Below are 17,442 nucleotides of genomic sequence, written 5' to 3' on the forward strand. Positions count from 1 at the left end.
TCTCCATTTGGCATGTTGTGCTCAACATTTGTGACTTACTTTCATTAGAGCCAGCTGTCTTTGTAAAGAAACTGAGTGATCAGTATGTGGAGCCTGGCAAGCCCATCATCCTAGAGGGCACTTACACAGGCAGCCTGCCCATCGCTGTGACATGGAAGAAGAATGGCCACACCATCACACAATCTCAGAAGTGTAGCATCACCACCACAGAGAAATCCTGCATCCTAGAAATACTTGACAGCACCAAAGAAGATGCAGGAGAATACACTTGCCATGTTGAAAATGAGGCAGGAAGAGATGTTTGTGAGGCTGTAGTCTCTACCCTAGGTGTGTGCTCCCTTTGCTTCTTTTCCTTGCCTTTTTTTTCAAGTGTATGCTTTCCAAAACCTGGCACACAATAAGCCTGTCTAATTGCTTCTCTTTTTTTAGAACCTCCCTACTTTGTTACACACTTGGAACCTCTTGAGGTGTCAGTTGGGTCTTACACAACATTGCAATGCCACGTTGCTGGAACACCAGAAATTACTGTGTCTTGGTACAAAGGTGATACAAAACTCAGGTCTACTCCTGAGTATAAAGTTTTCTTTAAAGACAATGTTGCTACACTTATCTTCAACAAAGTGGCTAGCAGCGACAGTGGAGAATATATCTGCAAGGCAGAAAACAGTGTAGGAACTGCATCTACAAAGGCTCTCTTAACAGTTCAAGGTGATGATTTTGTATTAGCTTGCTAAAACTCTTTTTGTCTTGCCAAAATATAAAAAGTTGCTTCCTGGGGTGTATTTATCCTTTACTTGCTTTCTTCCAGAACGCAAACAACCACCTTCCTTTGCAAGAAAATTAAAGGACCTCGAGCACCCTGCTGGTTTGCCCCTTAAGCTCATGTGTCGGCTCAATGGCTCAGAGCCCATTACTGTCACTTGGCACAAAGATGGTGTGCTGCTAAAGGATGACCACAATCTGCACACATCCTTTGTAGATAATGTCACAGTGCTGCAACTGCTGCGAACCGAGATGAATCACACTGGGCAATACACCTGCACAGCCACCAACTCTGTGGGCACTGCCACCTCAAGTGCTAGGCTCACAGTGGCAGGTGTGTTGGCTTATAAAACTTTTACTTGTATCACAAGCTCCTCTCTCTTATTTCATGCATGCAATGGTACCTGTGTGTTGGATTAGCTTTTTTCTGAGGTATGAGTATTACATGACTTTCTTGTGTTTCTAGAACCCAAGCAAGCACCTGTCTTCGACATCAAACCAGAATCTATTGATGTGCCTTTTGGAGAAAGTGCTGATTTTGAATGCCACGTTACGGGAGCCCAGCCAATGCACATAACGTGGTCCAAGGATGGTCGGGAGATCCGAACTGGAGGAAATTTCAATATTACATTCACAGCCAACACAGCTCACCTTCGAGTGCTCAGAGTGGGTAAAGGAGACTCTGGCCAATATACTTGCCAAGCTAGTAATGAAGCTGGGAAAGACTTCTGCTCAGCCCAACTCAGCGTCAAAGGTATTAAGTCACCTTTGTTTGTGCATTTTCTTTCTCTTGGGTAAAGATATCTCTTTGTCTTTGATCTTCTACCATTTCTAGTTTAGAAATATATTGAAAATAGCTTTCTAGACTGCAGACATAAATCATGTAATGACCTTCTCCCATCATACTGTGTAACTGCAGAAGGTTTGTGTACCTGCAAAATCTCGAAGGAGAAAGGTATCTGTGTGAACCTGTTTGTATGGAGAGTTGCACTCACACTGCTTTTTACTTTAATAATTGTAGTCACTGTGGTAGTCACTCTTAGCAATTGCTATATGGAAAATTATTAGTAAATACAGCTCTACCTTGCATTTGTTGGCCTGCATAGGTGACTCTTTCAAGTTTGATAAAGATTTCAGTTGGAGTTCTGAATTGTTGATTTAATTTAGACTATGAATCAACTAATTTCTTAATGCAGAAATATACTTTAAAGATGTCTAAGCAAGTGAAATGATCCCTACCATGTTTCCGTTGCTCCCAGGGATGAAGGGCTTGTCAAATCTTTCACGTTGGCCTGGGAACTCTTGTTACTTGTTACCACTCAAAGGTAACAGCAAAATTCCAATTGGGTGGAGCAACCATTCTTTGTGTATCTTTTACGGCTTCAACTGTCCGATGCAGCAGGGTCCAAAGCTGGCAGAACACAGTTTTGCTTGTTGTCTTTGCCTTCTTTTCTTCATCTTCTATATTCCCTTGAGAGGAAACTCTGGTTGGATATGCAGCCAACTTCTGTAACAATTTTATTTTTGTGCTGTAGTACTCTTGTGCCTCCCAGAACTCTTGCTCGGTGCTGTAGATTTCACATGGCAAACAGGTAAGTTGTCATTCTCTACATACTTATTCTGTTCTGCAGAACCTCCCAAGTTCGTCAAGAAGCCTGAAGCTTTGCGGTTCGTGAAGCAGGGGGACACAGTTCAGCTTGAATGTAAAATCAGTGGCACACCAGAGATCAGAATCGTGTGGTACAAAAATGATCAGGCACTCCAGGCAAGCGACAGGCTGCACATGTCCTTTGTAGACACTGTGGCAATGCTGACCATCTTGGGTGCCACTGCTGAAGATGCTGGGGATTACATCTGCGAAGCCCACAACTCTGCAGGCACAGCCAGCTGCAGCACTTCAGTCACAGTGAAAGGTTAGCACAAGCTCCGCACTCGGCCAGAATCCCTGGCTGCCAGGCTGCTCCCAGCTGCACTGCTGCTGCAGAAACTGGTGTCTGCTGGGCCAGTGTCTCTCCAGCTGCTCTTGCATTTAAATGCTGATGTGTTTAAGCAGCAGTGATCAGGCAGGAAATAGTGCTGGGTGTTCAGCACTGTGCAGTCATTCCCTCGTCTCTCCATTTAAGTCAGTTGCACGATGAACAAGGCAAGCTTTTCAGATCACAGCGGAAGCATGGACTAGGTGGAACACCAGCCATGGTGAGGAAGCTGGGAATACTTTTCAGCCATCCCTCTCCCTCCTTTTTATACACAGTGTTACTGACAGGAATGAAATTTAAGAAGGAAGAGGAGGCTGTGTAGCTGAGCTTCACTGACTGTAGCTTTCATGACTAGAAAGAGTGGGGGTAAGGATAGAATGTAAGATGGAATGACACCCTAGAGTGCAGGGAGAGTGGCTTTTGGGGAAGGACACTGAGCACTGATTCCAAACAGGTGCAGAAGTATCACATTTTCTGCCCTTTGGACTCTGAGTGCTGGGATTTTTTTAGAGGGGAGGCCACATATTTAAAAGCTAGATATGTGTTTACAATATAAGCGTAGGCTCCCTTCCTGAATATGTTGCTTCCTGCTACTATCCAAAAACTCACCCAGAGAAGGAAGCTCACACATTATGATGTGATTCTTTTTTTATAGAACCACCTGTTTTTAGCAAGGTGCCAAGCCCTGTGGACACTCTTAAAGGCTCAGATGTTATCCTTCAGTGCGAGATAGCAGGGACCCCACCCTTTGAGGTGGCTTGGTTCAAGGACCGGAGGCAGGTCAGGAGCAGCAAGAAGTTCAAGGTGACAGCAAAGCACTCCATTGCCAGTCTTCATATTCTCAATTTGGAATCTCAAGATACTGGAGAATACCAATGCAAAGCTATGAATGAGGTGGGAAGCGACACTTGCACCTGCCCAGTGAAATTCAAAGGTTTGTATGCCAGAGGATCAGCATCACTGCCCTCTTTTCTTGATCTCCTGACTGTCACTTTTTCAACAAAGCATGTATGATTAACTATCCTCTGCCTCCTTGTTTTTGCTATCAGAACCTCCACGGTTTGCCAAGAAGCTGAGTGACACAGCAATCTTCATTGGGGAGCCAACAGCCCTGCAGGCAGTAGTGGAAGGATCCCCACCAATTTCTGTTGTCTGGCTCAAGGATAAGGGTGAAGTTATTAGGGAGAGTGAAAATGTTCAGATGTGGTTTATGGACAACATTGCAACTCTTGAGATTGCCAGTGCAGAGGGAACTGACGTTGGGAAGTACATCTGTCAGATCAAAAATGACGCTGGCATGCGGGAGTGCTCTGCCTTTTTACAGGTCCTAGGTGGGTATAGCCTCTTCCACTATAGGTACTGTCTCCTACAGCTTGCACAGCTGGCTCTACCAGCCTTTGCCTTCTGCTTACACCCTGTGCTCACAGGTTTGTGGGTAGATTTCCCTGTGACACACAGACCCCTCCCTTCCTATTTCAGAACCAGCAGTCATCTTAGAGAAGACCGAGCCGATCACAGTAATGGCTGGCAATCCTTTTACGTTGGAGGTCAAAGTAGGAGGAACACCTGAGCTTATCACCAAGTGGTACAAAGATGGCAGAGAACTAAAGAGTGACCGCAAATACCAAATTTCCTTTTTCAACAATATATCCACTTTGAAAGTCTTTTCTGCAGACAGGGGAGACAGGGGCTTGTATACTTTTGAGGTGCACAATGAAGTGGGGGACAGCAGCTGCACTTCTTCAGTTGATGTTTCAGGTCAGCTCTATGTCTTTATTGTTCACTCTTGTCTTTAAAAAAATATTTTAATTTTTTTCCCCTTTTCTCTCCCTTGAAAGAAATCTCAACACTTGTCTTCCTGTTCTTCTGCCCTGTCCTACTTAGATCGCCTCGTTCCTCCTTCATTCTCAAGAAAACTAAAGGAAACAAATGGGGTGCTGGGATCCTCTGTGCTGCTGGAGTGCAAAGTATCTGGCACTGCTCCCATATCTGTGTCTTGGTTTCAAGATGGGAATGAGATTGTTAGTGGAGAAAAACATGAAATCTCATTCTTGGATAATGTTTGTGCTTTGAAGTTGAATGCCCTGGATGTCACAGATACAGGGTCATATACATGTGTGGCAGCCAACATGGCTGGGTCTGATGAATGCAGTGCCTTCTTGACTGTACAAGGTCAGTGGAAGGATACTGCCATGCCTTCAACAAAACTCTTATTTCCTCTTCTCTCTTTTCTCTGGTTTCCCATGGTTTCTTTTTCATGGTTTGTTTGGTTTGGGTTTTTTTCCCATGGTTTCCTTTTTTTTTTTTTTTGACTCAAACCTGCTCATTTTCCTCCTCACAGAGACCCTCCTATTAACATCTTTCTCCCTCTTTCACTTCTTTGCATGATCCTTAGAACCACCTTCTTTTGTGAAGACTCCTGATCCCCAGGAAGTTTTGCCTGGATCAAATGTGACTTTCACCGGCTACATCAAGGGCAGTACTCCCTTCAAAGTGACCTGGTTCCGAGGCATCAGGGAGCTGGTGCCAGACAGCAACTGCTCCATCTCTCTCCATGAGTCTGTGGCACAGCTGCAGCTGTACAACGTGGAGCCAGGCCACAGTGGGGACTATGCCTGTGTGGTCACAAATGATGCTGGCAGTGCCTCATGTACAACACAGCTCTTTGTGAAAGGTGTGTTTGGGTGTGTGTGTGTGAATGCACATTTATCTTCATTCACTTCACATAACTGCCTGCAGCTCTTCTACATCTGTCCCTCTTACTATTGATTCATACCTCCCCACAGAGCCTGCAGTCTTTGTGAAGAAATTAAGTGATTTCAGTGTGGAACAGGGGAAGTCCATTGTGCTGGAAAGCAGCTACATTGGCACCCCTCCCATCTCTGTCACCTGGAAGAGAAATGGGATGCCCATTTCTCAGTCTCAACGCTGCACTGTTACAACTACTGAAAAATCTGGCATTCTTGAAATCTTCAACAGCACAAAGAACGATGAAGGCGAATATACCTGTGAGGTGGCAAATGAGGCGGGTGGGGATGTTTGCCACAGCCTTGTCTCCATCTTAGGTATTCACCACCCCTGATCCCCCTAACACACCCCAGTGATGCTCTGCCTCTGCTCACCACGTTCTCTCCTTCCCCAGAACCACCTTATTTTGTCACGCACCTGGACCGTGTGGAGGTGAAGGTTGGCGAGCCCTTGACCTTAAAATGCCAGATTGGCGGTTCACCAGAAATCAAGGTGTCCTGGTACAAAGATGACACCAAACTCAGATCAACACAGGCTTACAAAATGCACTTCAAGAACAATGTGGCAACACTGGCATTCTCTGCTGTAGAGGATAGCAACATTGGAGAATATATCTGCAAAGCAGAAAATAGCATCGGCTTTGCCACCTCCACAGCTTTGCTTGTTGTTAAAGGTGATGGGCCAAGAGCCACTCTTTTGTGGGGTAGTTTGTAGGAGCTCTTTGTTGTTTACAGAAAGGGGGTTTTAATCATTTCAAAGATAATTAATTCTAGGTTGGCTGCTTAATTATAGTAGTGATTATTATTGTTTTGCAGAACGTCAACTTCCCCCGACATTCACCAGAAAACTTAAAGATATTCAGGAGGTGGTTGGTGCCCCGGTGACATTTGACTGCCGCATAACTGGCTCAGAGCCTATCCAGGTGTCTTGGTACAAGGATGGGGCTCTCTTAAGTGACACTGATAACATGCAATCAGCCTTCTTAAATAATGTTGCAACTTTACAGATCTTAGAAACTAGTATGGATTACTGTGGCCAATATACTTGCTCAGCCCAAAATGCTCTGGGGACTGCCTCTTCCAGTGCCAAACTTCTCCTTACAGGTTTGTAGATCACACTTTAATGAAAATCTTTTGTATGTCTTTGCTCTTTTACTTCTCCACCCTTTTCCCCACTCTACCAATCGTATGGTGGCCAGGGACAATGGGCATGGCGTGGTGAGGCAGGCTTGGTGGTGAGCTCTGTCATGCTTTCCTCTTTGCAGAACACCTACGACCTCCCTTCTTTGATGTCAAGCCAGTATCAATCGATGTGGCGCTAGGGGAAAGCGCAACCTTCAAGTGCCACTTGACTGGCTCTTCTCCCATGAGGATTACTTGGACCAGAGACAACAGAGAGATTCGTCCAGGTGGCAACTACAAAATGACACTGGTGGAAAACATGGCCAGCTTGACAGTCCTCAAAGTTGGTAAAGGGGATGCTGGACTCTACACCTGCACTGTCAGCAACAGTGTTGGAAAGGACGCATGCGCAGCTCAGCTGGCTGTACAAGGTATTGCCGTGGGCTCTGGTGTTTATGAGGCTTTCTTTGCAAGGCAGACACCTGGAAAACACATTCTGTCCTGAATGCAGACGTGTGTGACTAACAATTTTTAAAAGAGGTTACTCTGAGATGTCTTATTTCAGTTAAATGTTATTGTAATACTTAAATACTTACTCATATTTCTTCGGCTTTGGTATAGTACCTGATTTTTTCTTATCAAAGGGATTCTTCCATTGAAACATTAACTCTTATTACTCTGTTGCGCCTTTATGAATGGTTCTGTTGGACAGCAAAATCTATCTTTCTAAAGTCTTTCTCCAGCAGTGACAGTCACTAGGTTGCCCAGGGGAGTGAAAGGAAAGTGAGAGAAATTCAGTTTACTTATGAGGCTTAGAAGTATTTTTACTGCATGTGCAGCTCCTGCAAATAGCTTTGCTCTTTCACAGACTGAAAACATTGAAAATTGCTCTTCTAAACAGCAAAACTGGGGGATTTGGTTTTATATCCATCCCATCCACCTCTCCTTACAGTGTGTGGATCTAAAAGTAAAATTCAAATTTATGAATGGCTCAGACTGTCTTGGTGCAAGTGACACGTATATTAGTGCCATTTCCTCAGTGCAGGTGGAAACATATTTATAGCTGTTCAGGATATTTCAATTTTACTGATTTTGTAAGAGAAGAAGTGTAACATACGCTGCTTAGATTATGCCTGAGTTAAAAGGTCCCTGAGTAAAAAGGTTAAAAGTTAAAAGCACTTTCTTTCCTCTTTTTTGTTTTTTTTTTTTCCTCTTTCCTCTGTATGAATTTGGAGTGCAAAGAGGGGGGGAAATATTTCAAGAGTAAATCCTTTTAATCTGTATGAAAAATAACACAAGAAACTGAGCTACTAATAGCAAGATTTTGTATTAATTATTTGTCAAATGTTTTATATATATATATCAAGTTTCTTCCAGCCATAAGCATCTTGGTGGGGGTGTAAATAGTGCGTAAGATTGAATTACCTGGATTCAGTAATAAGTAGGGCTGCTGTATTATGTAGCTTGACTTCCAAAATGCATTGAAAAATTGTAGCAAGAAATCAAACTTCTTTAAAAGATCTGAAGCTTCTTTCTACCACAATAATTCTGTTTATTATTAATTATATCATTGCTAATAGCTTTATTGGAAATGACTACCATTTCTAAAATGATCGCAGCTGACTTTTTTTATTTTTTTATTCTTCAAATCTTTATTTTTAAAATCTCAAGGAGTATTATTATTTTATTTTTTGATCCTGAATTTACTGACACTTTTTAGTGTCAGTATTCTTTAGAATTTGTACAGTTTCTCTAAGGCTGTAAAATTACTGATGTTGATTTTTTCAACCAATTTCTATAGAACTTGAAAGGTCAATCTCTTTGGGTGCATTGATTTGCATGCATTTAATTTGGGCTTATGCTGCGTGTCTCACTTCTATGACATGCTGCCTTTTGTTTGTAGAATTAAGATCTTTTTTTTAATTGACCTTGAAAACCTCACAGCTTTTTATTAACTTTCTCACTCTAGTATCTAATGTTCCCAATCTGTAGCTTTAATAATTGCTTTGTGTTCTAGAACTGCTTTGCATTATAAATATGTACCTTATTAATGTGTAGACCCTCATTTTTTGAAAGGAGTGGAATCAGTGTGACTACTCAGCAGCTGTTAGTATGCAGATAAATAATCAACTCTTTCTCAAAGTGAAATCTGATAGTAAATTGCTACGGTTCCAAATCATCATTTCTATTTCTAGAAACTCAGGAAGTTTTGTTTCTAGCAACACAGGATGTTTTGCAACTGTCCCACAGGTTGAAATAATCCAAAATTAAAGAGATATTCTTCCTACACTTCACAGTCACACAAAGAGGCACTTCATCCTGTTTTGCAGGGAGATCTGTTTGTTGTGCCCACATTACCACCTCTTGGTTTTACTAGTTATAGCTTTGATCTATGAGCATTTAGTCTTGTGATTCGAATCATCTAGATGCCACTTCTGATGAAAAGTACCAAATTTGCACTCCTTTCCCCTTCTTATGGAACAAAATGTAACCACCTGTTTTACTTTTTAATCACAGACATTTAACACCAATTCTATAAAACCAGCCATCTTGCAATTCTCCTCAGCATGATTATTTCTAAGCTCTTTTGTTTGCTACCTAAGCTCCTTAACTTTGATTCCTTATGTGCAACTTTATGTTTGGTTTTGCATTAAATGTGTGAGGGGTTATAATGCAGATACATTCATTGACTACATTAATTATTAATCACGGGATATAAAGCAATTGCTATAATACTCAACATAAATGCTTTTAATAAAATTTTTTGGCTGAACAGTTGGATTATTGCATTTGCATCAGGCATTTTGATTACACATATATAACAAGAGCATTTTTTGTAAAGAAAACCACGCACATCAATTAATCTGTAATGAATACATACAAGGAGAGGTAAAGTGGGTCAGTAAACTAAGGAAAAACTCACTGAAATGTATATAGAAAACTTGTTTTCTTCTTAATCTGGATTTTAGACCAACTTGAAATAATCTAAAAAAATTTCATAGCAATGGCAAAATCAGAATTTTTGCTTAAGTCCCTAAACTTTGCAGTTTCAGTTACACATCTCTCCGCTTACTCAAACAATTAGTGCAGTTTAAAGCATCATCTCTCCTTTTTGGCTTTCCAGAACCACCAAGGTTTATTAAGAAACTAGACTCCTCAAAACTTGTGAAAGAGCACGATTCCACAACGTATGAATGCAAAATAGGTGGATCTCCAGAAATCAAAGTCACCTGGTACAAAGGTGAAACTGAAATCCATCCCAGTGAAAAATACAGAATGTCTTTTGTGGACTCAGTGGCAGTCATTGAAATGCACAACCTCGGTGTTGAAGACAGTGGTGACTACACTTGTGAAGCTCAGAATCCAGCGGGTAGTGCAAGCACCAGTACTACACTGAGAGTAAAAGGTCAGAATCTCAGATCTTTCCTTCCCTTTCTAACATTAAGGGTCCTCCTTTAGGAAAAGCTCTTAAATCCCACTTTCTCTTGTCAGAGACCAAAGCCTGCCTGAGTAGATGGCAAATCTCTTGTCTGTTTTTGATCTCTGTGGCAGCTCTTTCTTATCTATTGTCTTTGCTATTGAGCATCAGAAGAGTTATTTTAATCTTCTGTCTTCTTTAACATCTTTTGCTTAAATAACACAAATGATAACTCTTTTTTCTTTCTTCCAGCACCCCCTCTTTTTACCAAGAAGCCCCGTCCAGTTGAGACCTTGAAAGGGTCTGATATTCATCTGGAGTGCGAGCTTCAGGGCACTCCTCCATTCCAGATTTCATGGTATAAAGACAAACGAGAAATTCGGAGCAGCAAGAAGTATAAGGTCATGTCTGAGAACTACATAGCTAGCCTTCACATTCTCAGTGTGGATACTGCAGATGTTGGTGAATACCACTGTAAGGCTGTAAATGATGTGGGAAGTGACTCTTGTATTGGCTCTGTAACACTAAGAGGTTTGTACAAAGATTGGCATCTTCTTGGCATTTCTTTGTTCCTGAAATTCTTCTGGTACTTTTCCACTCCTGGCAGGGTTCTTTACTGTTAAATATCTTCTCTTAAATAGCACCACCAACCTTTGTGAAGAAGCTGAGTGATCTCACTGTCGTAGTTGGGGAGTCGATTGAACTGCAGGCGACAGTACAAGGATCACAGCCCATTTCTGTTCTGTGGTTAAAAGACAAAGGGGAAATCATCAGAGAAAGTGATAATCTTTGGATCTCCTACTCAGAAAACATTGCAACTATGCAGATTGGAAATGCAGAACCAACCAATGCTGGGAAATACATTTGTCAGATAAAAAATGATGCTGGAGTTCAGGAATGCTTTGCCATGCTGAAAGTGCTAGGTTGGTAGCATGAGATAAAAAACAGAGTGTGTTTTAAGATGCTTAGAAATTTAAATTTTAATCATAATAAGAGCTATTTCGTTGTTCTAAAAATGTTTCTGATTTGCATTTCATTGCAGAACCTGCAGTCATTGTAGAGAAGCCAGGCCCAGTCAAAGTCACAGCCGGAGACTCTTGTACTCTGGAATGCACAGTAGATGGCACACCAGAGCTTACTGCTAGGTGGTTTAAGGATGGTAATGAACTGTCCACTGATCATAAATATAAAATCAGTTTCTTCAACAAAGTATCTGGGCTTAAGATCCTCAATGCAACACTAGAAGACAGTGGAGAATATACTTTTGAGGTGAAAAACAGTGTCGGTAAAAGCAGCTGCACAGCTTCAGTGCACGTTTCAGGTTAGTTGGCTACTCTTTCTAAGTCGCCTCTGATCCTTTAGCTCCTCTACAAAGCCTTCAGATAGCAAAGTGGTTATTGTGATTGGCAACCTAAGAGAGTTGTATAATCTTAGGAGTACTTGGCATGCCACTTTGACAGGCACCAAGGATAGATGCCTACCTAAAATCTGAAGGGCATGAATTATTGAAAGGACTTGATTTCTTCAGCTTTAATCTACATGTTGTCTTGGACAGCTGGTGTAATATTGTCGCTTATGAAAAAGAATGGAAAAAACAAACGGTGTTCCTCAAAGATTATAGATGAAAATTCCAGCATATCCTTAACCATTAACTATTTTTCAAATACTTAGCTGTTTCAGAGTATATTGCCAAAGCAGATACAGCAAAAAGTCACTAATTTTATTCTGCACAGAGAACTTCCTGCATTTAAGAATGCTGTATGGTAATTTCTTTTTTTTTATTTTGAAACAAATGCAGATCGTATTATACCTCCTTCTTTCACAAGAAAACTGAAAGAAACTTATGGTCAGCTGGGTTCTTCTGCTGTACTGGAGTGCAAAGTTTATGGGTCACCACCCATTCTTGTTTCCTGGTTTCATGATGGACAAGAGATTACCAGTGGAGAGAAGTATCAGGCTACTCTTACAGACAATACCTGTTCTCTGAAAGTGAATGGACTTCAGGAGTCTGATATGGGAACTTATTTGTGCACAGCTACTAATGTAGCTGGGTCTGATGAATGCAGCGCATTTTTGGGTGTTATAGGTCAGTATCAGTAAGAAGCCAGAATCAGAGGATCCAAATTTATTTTCAGAAAGATTTAATTTTTTCTTTGTTGAATATTTCTGAACACCGTGATCTTCAAAAGAAGTTCAAATGTACTTATTTTCTGTCTGTTTTATTTGTGTGCTTAGAACCACCATCTTTTGTGAAGAAACCTGAACCACTGGATGTTTTATCTGGGGCAAACGTAACCTTTACTAGTATCGTAAAAGGTTCCCCTCCATTGGAAGTTAAATGGTTCAGAGGCAGCATTGAGCTAGTACCAGGACCCAGATGCAATATCACCTTGCAGGATTCAGTTGCAGAGCTGGAACTGTTTGATGTACAACCACTTGAGAGTGGAGACTACACCTGCCAGGTCTCTAATGAGGCAGGGAAAATTTCTTGCACAACACATCTTTTTGTCAAAGGTTTGTCCAGACTACTGCTTCTTATGCTTCTTAAAGATGATCTCTTGGCTTTATTTAATTTGTTTTGTTCCTGTTGTTCATTATAGAACCAGCCAAATTTGTGAAGAAGGTGAATGATTTAAATGTAGAGAAAGGGAAAAATTTAATCTTGGAATGCACATATGTGGGTACTCCACCGATTTCAGTGACATGGAAGAAAAATGGAGTGAAAATAATGCACTCTGAAAAGTGTAGCATCACCACTACAGACACATCTGCCATACTGGAAATCCCTAGCAGCAAACTAGAAGACCAGGGGCAATATTCTTGTCATATTGAAAATGATTCTGGGAAAGATACTTGTCATGGTACAATCACAATACTAGGTGCGTCAAGCCAGCAGCACTTCAACAAGTGTTGTTTGAACTACTAATGGTCACAACGCAATATCTTTTTATGCTAATCATGTGTCTTTGTCCTTCAGAACCACCTTACTTCATTACACCCTTGGAGCCAGTGCAGGTGACTGTTGGAGATTCTGCATCCTTACAGTGCCAGGTCGCTGGAACACCAGAAATGATTGTGTCATGGTACAAAGGCGATACAAAGCTGAGAGGAACTGCTACTGTGAAAATGCACTTTAGGAACCAAATTGCTACTCTGGTTTTCAGCCAGGTAGACAGTAGTGACAGTGGGGAGTACATCTGCAAAGTAGAAAACTCTGTTGGGGAGGCTTCTTCATCATCTTTGCTTACAGTTCAAGGTGAATATTTCCATTTTAAATATAGAGAAATGGCCTATTTTTCTTAAGTATGCTTTTCAAAAAACAACGATTGCCTCTTCATTGTAAAACACTTTACTGTTTCTTGACGTGTGAGGTACCCTGTGGTACTTTCTTCTACTAACAAAAGCCTGCCAGTAAAGTTAATTGAAATGAGGCACTTACTGACCACAGCTCTTCTGCGGCGTTACAACCCTCTGTATCTTCCATCCCTGTTCAGGATATTGCTTTGATTATTTCCAGTATTAGCGGTCCTGAGGCTCATTGGGTCTAAGATGAAAAAAAAGAGACCTCTCTTCCTTCAATCATATGCACAGGGCTCTTTACAACAAGTTCAAAATAAATGGTATGCTAAACAATACTTTTAACTGGAAGTTATGAGCAAAAATCCACCATACTCTACAGCACATTAGTCAGTGATTATTGATGAGTACAGCAAGAGGTGCGTGTCTTCTGGAAGACTTCACTGTGCAATACTTGTTCTCTTACAGAGCGTAAACTTCCTCCTTCTTTTACACGAAAATTAAGAGACGTTCATGAAACTGTTGGCTTACCAGTTGTGTTTGATTGTGGCATTGCTGGCTCAGAACCCATCGAAGTATCTTGGTTTAAAGACGGCGCGCGCGTAAAAGAGGACTACAATGTTCACACGTCCTTTGTAGATAATGTAGCAACCCTCCAGATTTTGAAGACAGATAGGAGCCTTATTGGGCAATACACCTGCACAGCTGTCAATGCTATTGGGACTGCTTCTTCTAGTGGCAGGCTTGTCCTTACAGGTTGGTGGGCTGTGAAATATTTAATGGAAATGTCTTAAACCTGAGTTTGGCTTTATGTATGGATTTAATATTGTACAAGAAATTCTTATTTCACGCAGTTTTACAGTAAATTGAGATTTTTAAGTGATGGTTTTTTATTTCTTTGACTCTTCAGAGGGGAAAACTCCTCCATTCTTTGACATCCCACTTGCACCTGTGGATGGCATTATTGGAGAAAGTGCTGATTTTGAGTGTCACGTTTCTGGAACACAGCCTATTAGAGTCACTTGGGCAAAAGATGACCAAGAAATTAGAACAGGAAAGAACTATCAGATCAGTTATGTAGACAACACAGCCCATCTGACCATCTTGAGAGTTGACAGGGGAGATTCTGGAAGATATACATGCTATGCTAGCAATGAAGTTGGAAAGGACTCTTGCACAGCTCAACTGGCTGTTAAAGGTACTGAATAGATAATATGTTGTGTTTACATTTTTCTTCCTTCAGTTATAAATGAAGTCAGACTATTACTGCAAGACAACTTGGAGAAAACTTTTGGGATGTAGCCTGAGAGTACCTATCTGGAGATACCTATGAATCTTTTGTGGGAATTAGGAAGGATCACTAATAGCAACAGGAGGAGAAATAAAACATTTTCTTTGGCCTACTTTCTCAATAGGCTCTGGTCTATTTCGTTCTTAAGAACTTGACAAAACTCTTGGGGTTATTTAAATGGTGTATGACTTAAATCAATGTAAGATAATTTTTTTTCAAACAGGAAAACACAGTGACAATGACTGTAAGAGCAAGACTCCTGCTGTTTATCTTAGCATAATTTCACTTTAAAAATATATCCAGTTTAAATGAGAGTAAATATCAATTCCCCAATGTTCAAATTTTTCTTGAAGCATTGTCTTAGATTTTTCATCTCAAGATAGATTCATGGAATTTATGTTTTTTTACAGAACGAAAAACTCCTCCTACTTTTACTAAGAAACTGTCTGAAGCAGTAGAAGAAACAGAAGGGAATGAACTTAAACTTGAGGGTCGTGTTTCCGGTTCTCAGCCTTTGACTGTTGCTTGGTATAAAAACAATCAGGAAGTCCATTCAAGCGCTCACTGTGAATTATCTTTCAAAAACAATGCCTTGCTTTTACATATCAAGACTGTAGAGCAATCAGATGCTGGTTTATACACCTGTAAAGTGTCCAACGAAGCAGGAAGCGTGTTGAGTACATCTTCTGTTGTTATCAGAGGTTGGTTGAAGTCTTGTTTTTCTTTGCTTCCTGCTTAAAAACCAATTTCTTTGTTTTATTTAGCTGCAATTATATAGCATATCTCTTATGACCTGGCTTTACTTACCTTAACAGCAGTGATTTGTCCAGAGATTCACATAAACCACAAAGTCAACAAATTCTTTTATATTAGTGATTATTTTTTTTCAAGGAGAAACTTCTTTTCCTGTATTTGCTATGACTGATTCAAAGTGAACATTGAAATCTTTGTGAAATTTCTGTTGAATTTTTAATCATTCTCCTTCAGTGGAGTAACAGGGGGTTAATGCAATGAAATCTAAGCTTAGGCAGTTGACACTGCATTTTGGTAGCATGACACTTCATCGTAATAGTCTTGCAGGAAATTGCAGGTTTATTTCTTTAAAAATTTTGATATAGTTTTGCAACATAACAGTGCTTTTGTTCTCATACTATTTTTTGCGTGTAAAAGGTTCGTGCTGAGAGGATAAAGATAGTTCTTGCATGATTATATAGCAAATATGCTGTTATGCTCTCTTGATATTTATTCCATTTTATAACACTGTGATTGACATTCTCAGACTTCTGTTTATCATCCTCCATTCCTTGCCATCGCCTCCTTAGTAATCACGTGTATCTCTCTCTTGTGTTCTTGATCATACTTTCCTGAGTATTCACTCAAGCATTTTCGTATTCCAGAACCCAAAAAGCCTCCAGTTTTTGACCAACCTCTTCAGCCAGCAGCAGCAGAGGAAGGTGATACCCTGCAGCTTAGCTGTCATGTCCAGGGATCACAGCCAATCCGGATCCAGTGGCTGAAGGCAGGAAGAGAAATAAGAGCCTCAGACAAATGCAACTTCAGCTTTGCTAATGGAGTAGCTCTCCTAGAACTTGCTGCAGTTACCAAATCAGATTCAGGAGAATATGTATGCAAAGCTTCAAATGCAGCTGGCACTGATACTTGCAAATCTAAAGTGACAGTCAAAGGTACAGTAACATGGAGAAAATAAGGCATATGACAAAAATGTCAAACGAAACGCTATCCCACCTCTTTTTCTGTGGAACAAAAAAGTTAATAGTCTAATGACAAACAATTATTTACTTTTAGTTTTTTGTAAAATTGTAGAATCTGGTAAAACAGAGTATTGAACAATAATTTATATATAAATAGTGACATAAATGCTGAAAGATCAATGTCAAATCAATAGTACATTCCTACCAAAGAGATTAAAAAATTATTTTCTATCTAAACAAGAAATTTACAAAAATGCAAGCTAAATGGGTGAAATTACTTTGACACGTGTGTTTTATGGAAAGCATGTCAAAAGTGGTGTTTATTAAAGGAAAATACAGAAGGAATTTGAACATGTGCCCTTAGAGGCTAATTGTTTTAAGACTATTACAGCCCTGAGACATTTTGACCTTTTAGCTGAAAGTAAATATTGTCTAAACATGAGTCCTTCTGTGTAGTTCTTGCTTTACCACTGCATAAAGGACACAAGAGCCCAGCAGTATGCACAATTCTTTTTCGCTACACGGTTAGCCACTAGGCTAAGGGCTAGTCAAAGAAAACCAGGAGAATTTAACAGATCACTGGTAAAAAAATGCAAGTAACTCTTAGGACATAATATCCAGAAATAGAATGAAAAGAGAAGACCTCACAAAAAAAAACTTACCCATTTTAGAAAATGAGGCTTTATAATGGCATATCTATCTATGGATTCGCATCCATGGAGAGTATAAATGGCCTGAATGAACAGCACAGTATGGTCCATTGTGGAGAGTTTCATCTGGAAAGTAAACTGGAAGTTGGTTAAAACAATATGAAAATATTTTGCATTTTTACCTCTTGCATAGTATTTTGTTCCATCTCAGGAATGAATTCATTTTTTACAATTCATTCAGAAACATCATCACCTATGGACATTAACAGTTACATGAAGCCATCTGCTATAACTCTCTGACTCTGTTTTTTTAGAAAAACCGGCAGCTGCTCCAGCAGCTAAGAAAGCAGAAGTGGAAGGCAAACTTTATTTTGTGTCAGAGCCTCAGAGTATCAAAGTCATGGAAAGTAAGAACTCTTTTCAAAACAGTACAATGTCTTCTATTTACCTACACCTTTTGTTTGAGA

At 40.3% G+C, this 17,442-nt stretch overlaps 1 protein-coding gene across 1 annotated transcript in view; it reads left to right on the plus strand.

Annotated features, from left to right (window-relative positions):
• Positions 1 to 17,442, plus strand: part of TTN (titin) — a 238,152-nt gene that overhangs the window by 66,483 nt on the left and 154,227 nt on the right. The window contains exons 72-98 of the mRNA XM_059476507.1: positions 49 to 327; positions 430 to 708; positions 809 to 1,096; positions 1,229 to 1,516; positions 2,394 to 2,675; positions 3,394 to 3,672; positions 3,788 to 4,069; positions 4,218 to 4,496; positions 4,623 to 4,910; positions 5,134 to 5,412; positions 5,525 to 5,803; positions 5,881 to 6,159; positions 6,302 to 6,589; positions 6,751 to 7,038; positions 9,732 to 10,013; positions 10,278 to 10,556; positions 10,667 to 10,948; positions 11,068 to 11,346; positions 11,824 to 12,111; positions 12,261 to 12,539; positions 12,626 to 12,904; positions 13,003 to 13,281; positions 13,791 to 14,078; positions 14,233 to 14,520; positions 15,024 to 15,314; positions 16,011 to 16,298; positions 17,290 to 17,382. Coding sequence (XP_059332490.1) covers positions 49 to 327; positions 430 to 708; positions 809 to 1,096; positions 1,229 to 1,516; positions 2,394 to 2,675; positions 3,394 to 3,672; positions 3,788 to 4,069; positions 4,218 to 4,496; positions 4,623 to 4,910; positions 5,134 to 5,412; positions 5,525 to 5,803; positions 5,881 to 6,159; positions 6,302 to 6,589; positions 6,751 to 7,038; positions 9,732 to 10,013; positions 10,278 to 10,556; positions 10,667 to 10,948; positions 11,068 to 11,346; positions 11,824 to 12,111; positions 12,261 to 12,539; positions 12,626 to 12,904; positions 13,003 to 13,281; positions 13,791 to 14,078; positions 14,233 to 14,520; positions 15,024 to 15,314; positions 16,011 to 16,298; positions 17,290 to 17,382 — 7,452 coding nt within the window. The remainder of the gene's footprint in view (positions 1 to 48; positions 328 to 429; positions 709 to 808; positions 1,097 to 1,228; positions 1,517 to 2,393; positions 2,676 to 3,393; positions 3,673 to 3,787; positions 4,070 to 4,217; positions 4,497 to 4,622; positions 4,911 to 5,133; positions 5,413 to 5,524; positions 5,804 to 5,880; positions 6,160 to 6,301; positions 6,590 to 6,750; positions 7,039 to 9,731; positions 10,014 to 10,277; positions 10,557 to 10,666; positions 10,949 to 11,067; positions 11,347 to 11,823; positions 12,112 to 12,260; positions 12,540 to 12,625; positions 12,905 to 13,002; positions 13,282 to 13,790; positions 14,079 to 14,232; positions 14,521 to 15,023; positions 15,315 to 16,010; positions 16,299 to 17,289; positions 17,383 to 17,442) is intronic.

Source organism: Ammospiza nelsoni, chromosome 7 (assembly GCF_027579445.1).
Source record: "Ammospiza nelsoni isolate bAmmNel1 chromosome 7, bAmmNel1.pri, whole genome shotgun sequence".
Classification (NCBI taxonomy): Eukaryota; Metazoa; Chordata; class Aves; order Passeriformes; family Passerellidae; genus Ammospiza; species Ammospiza nelsoni.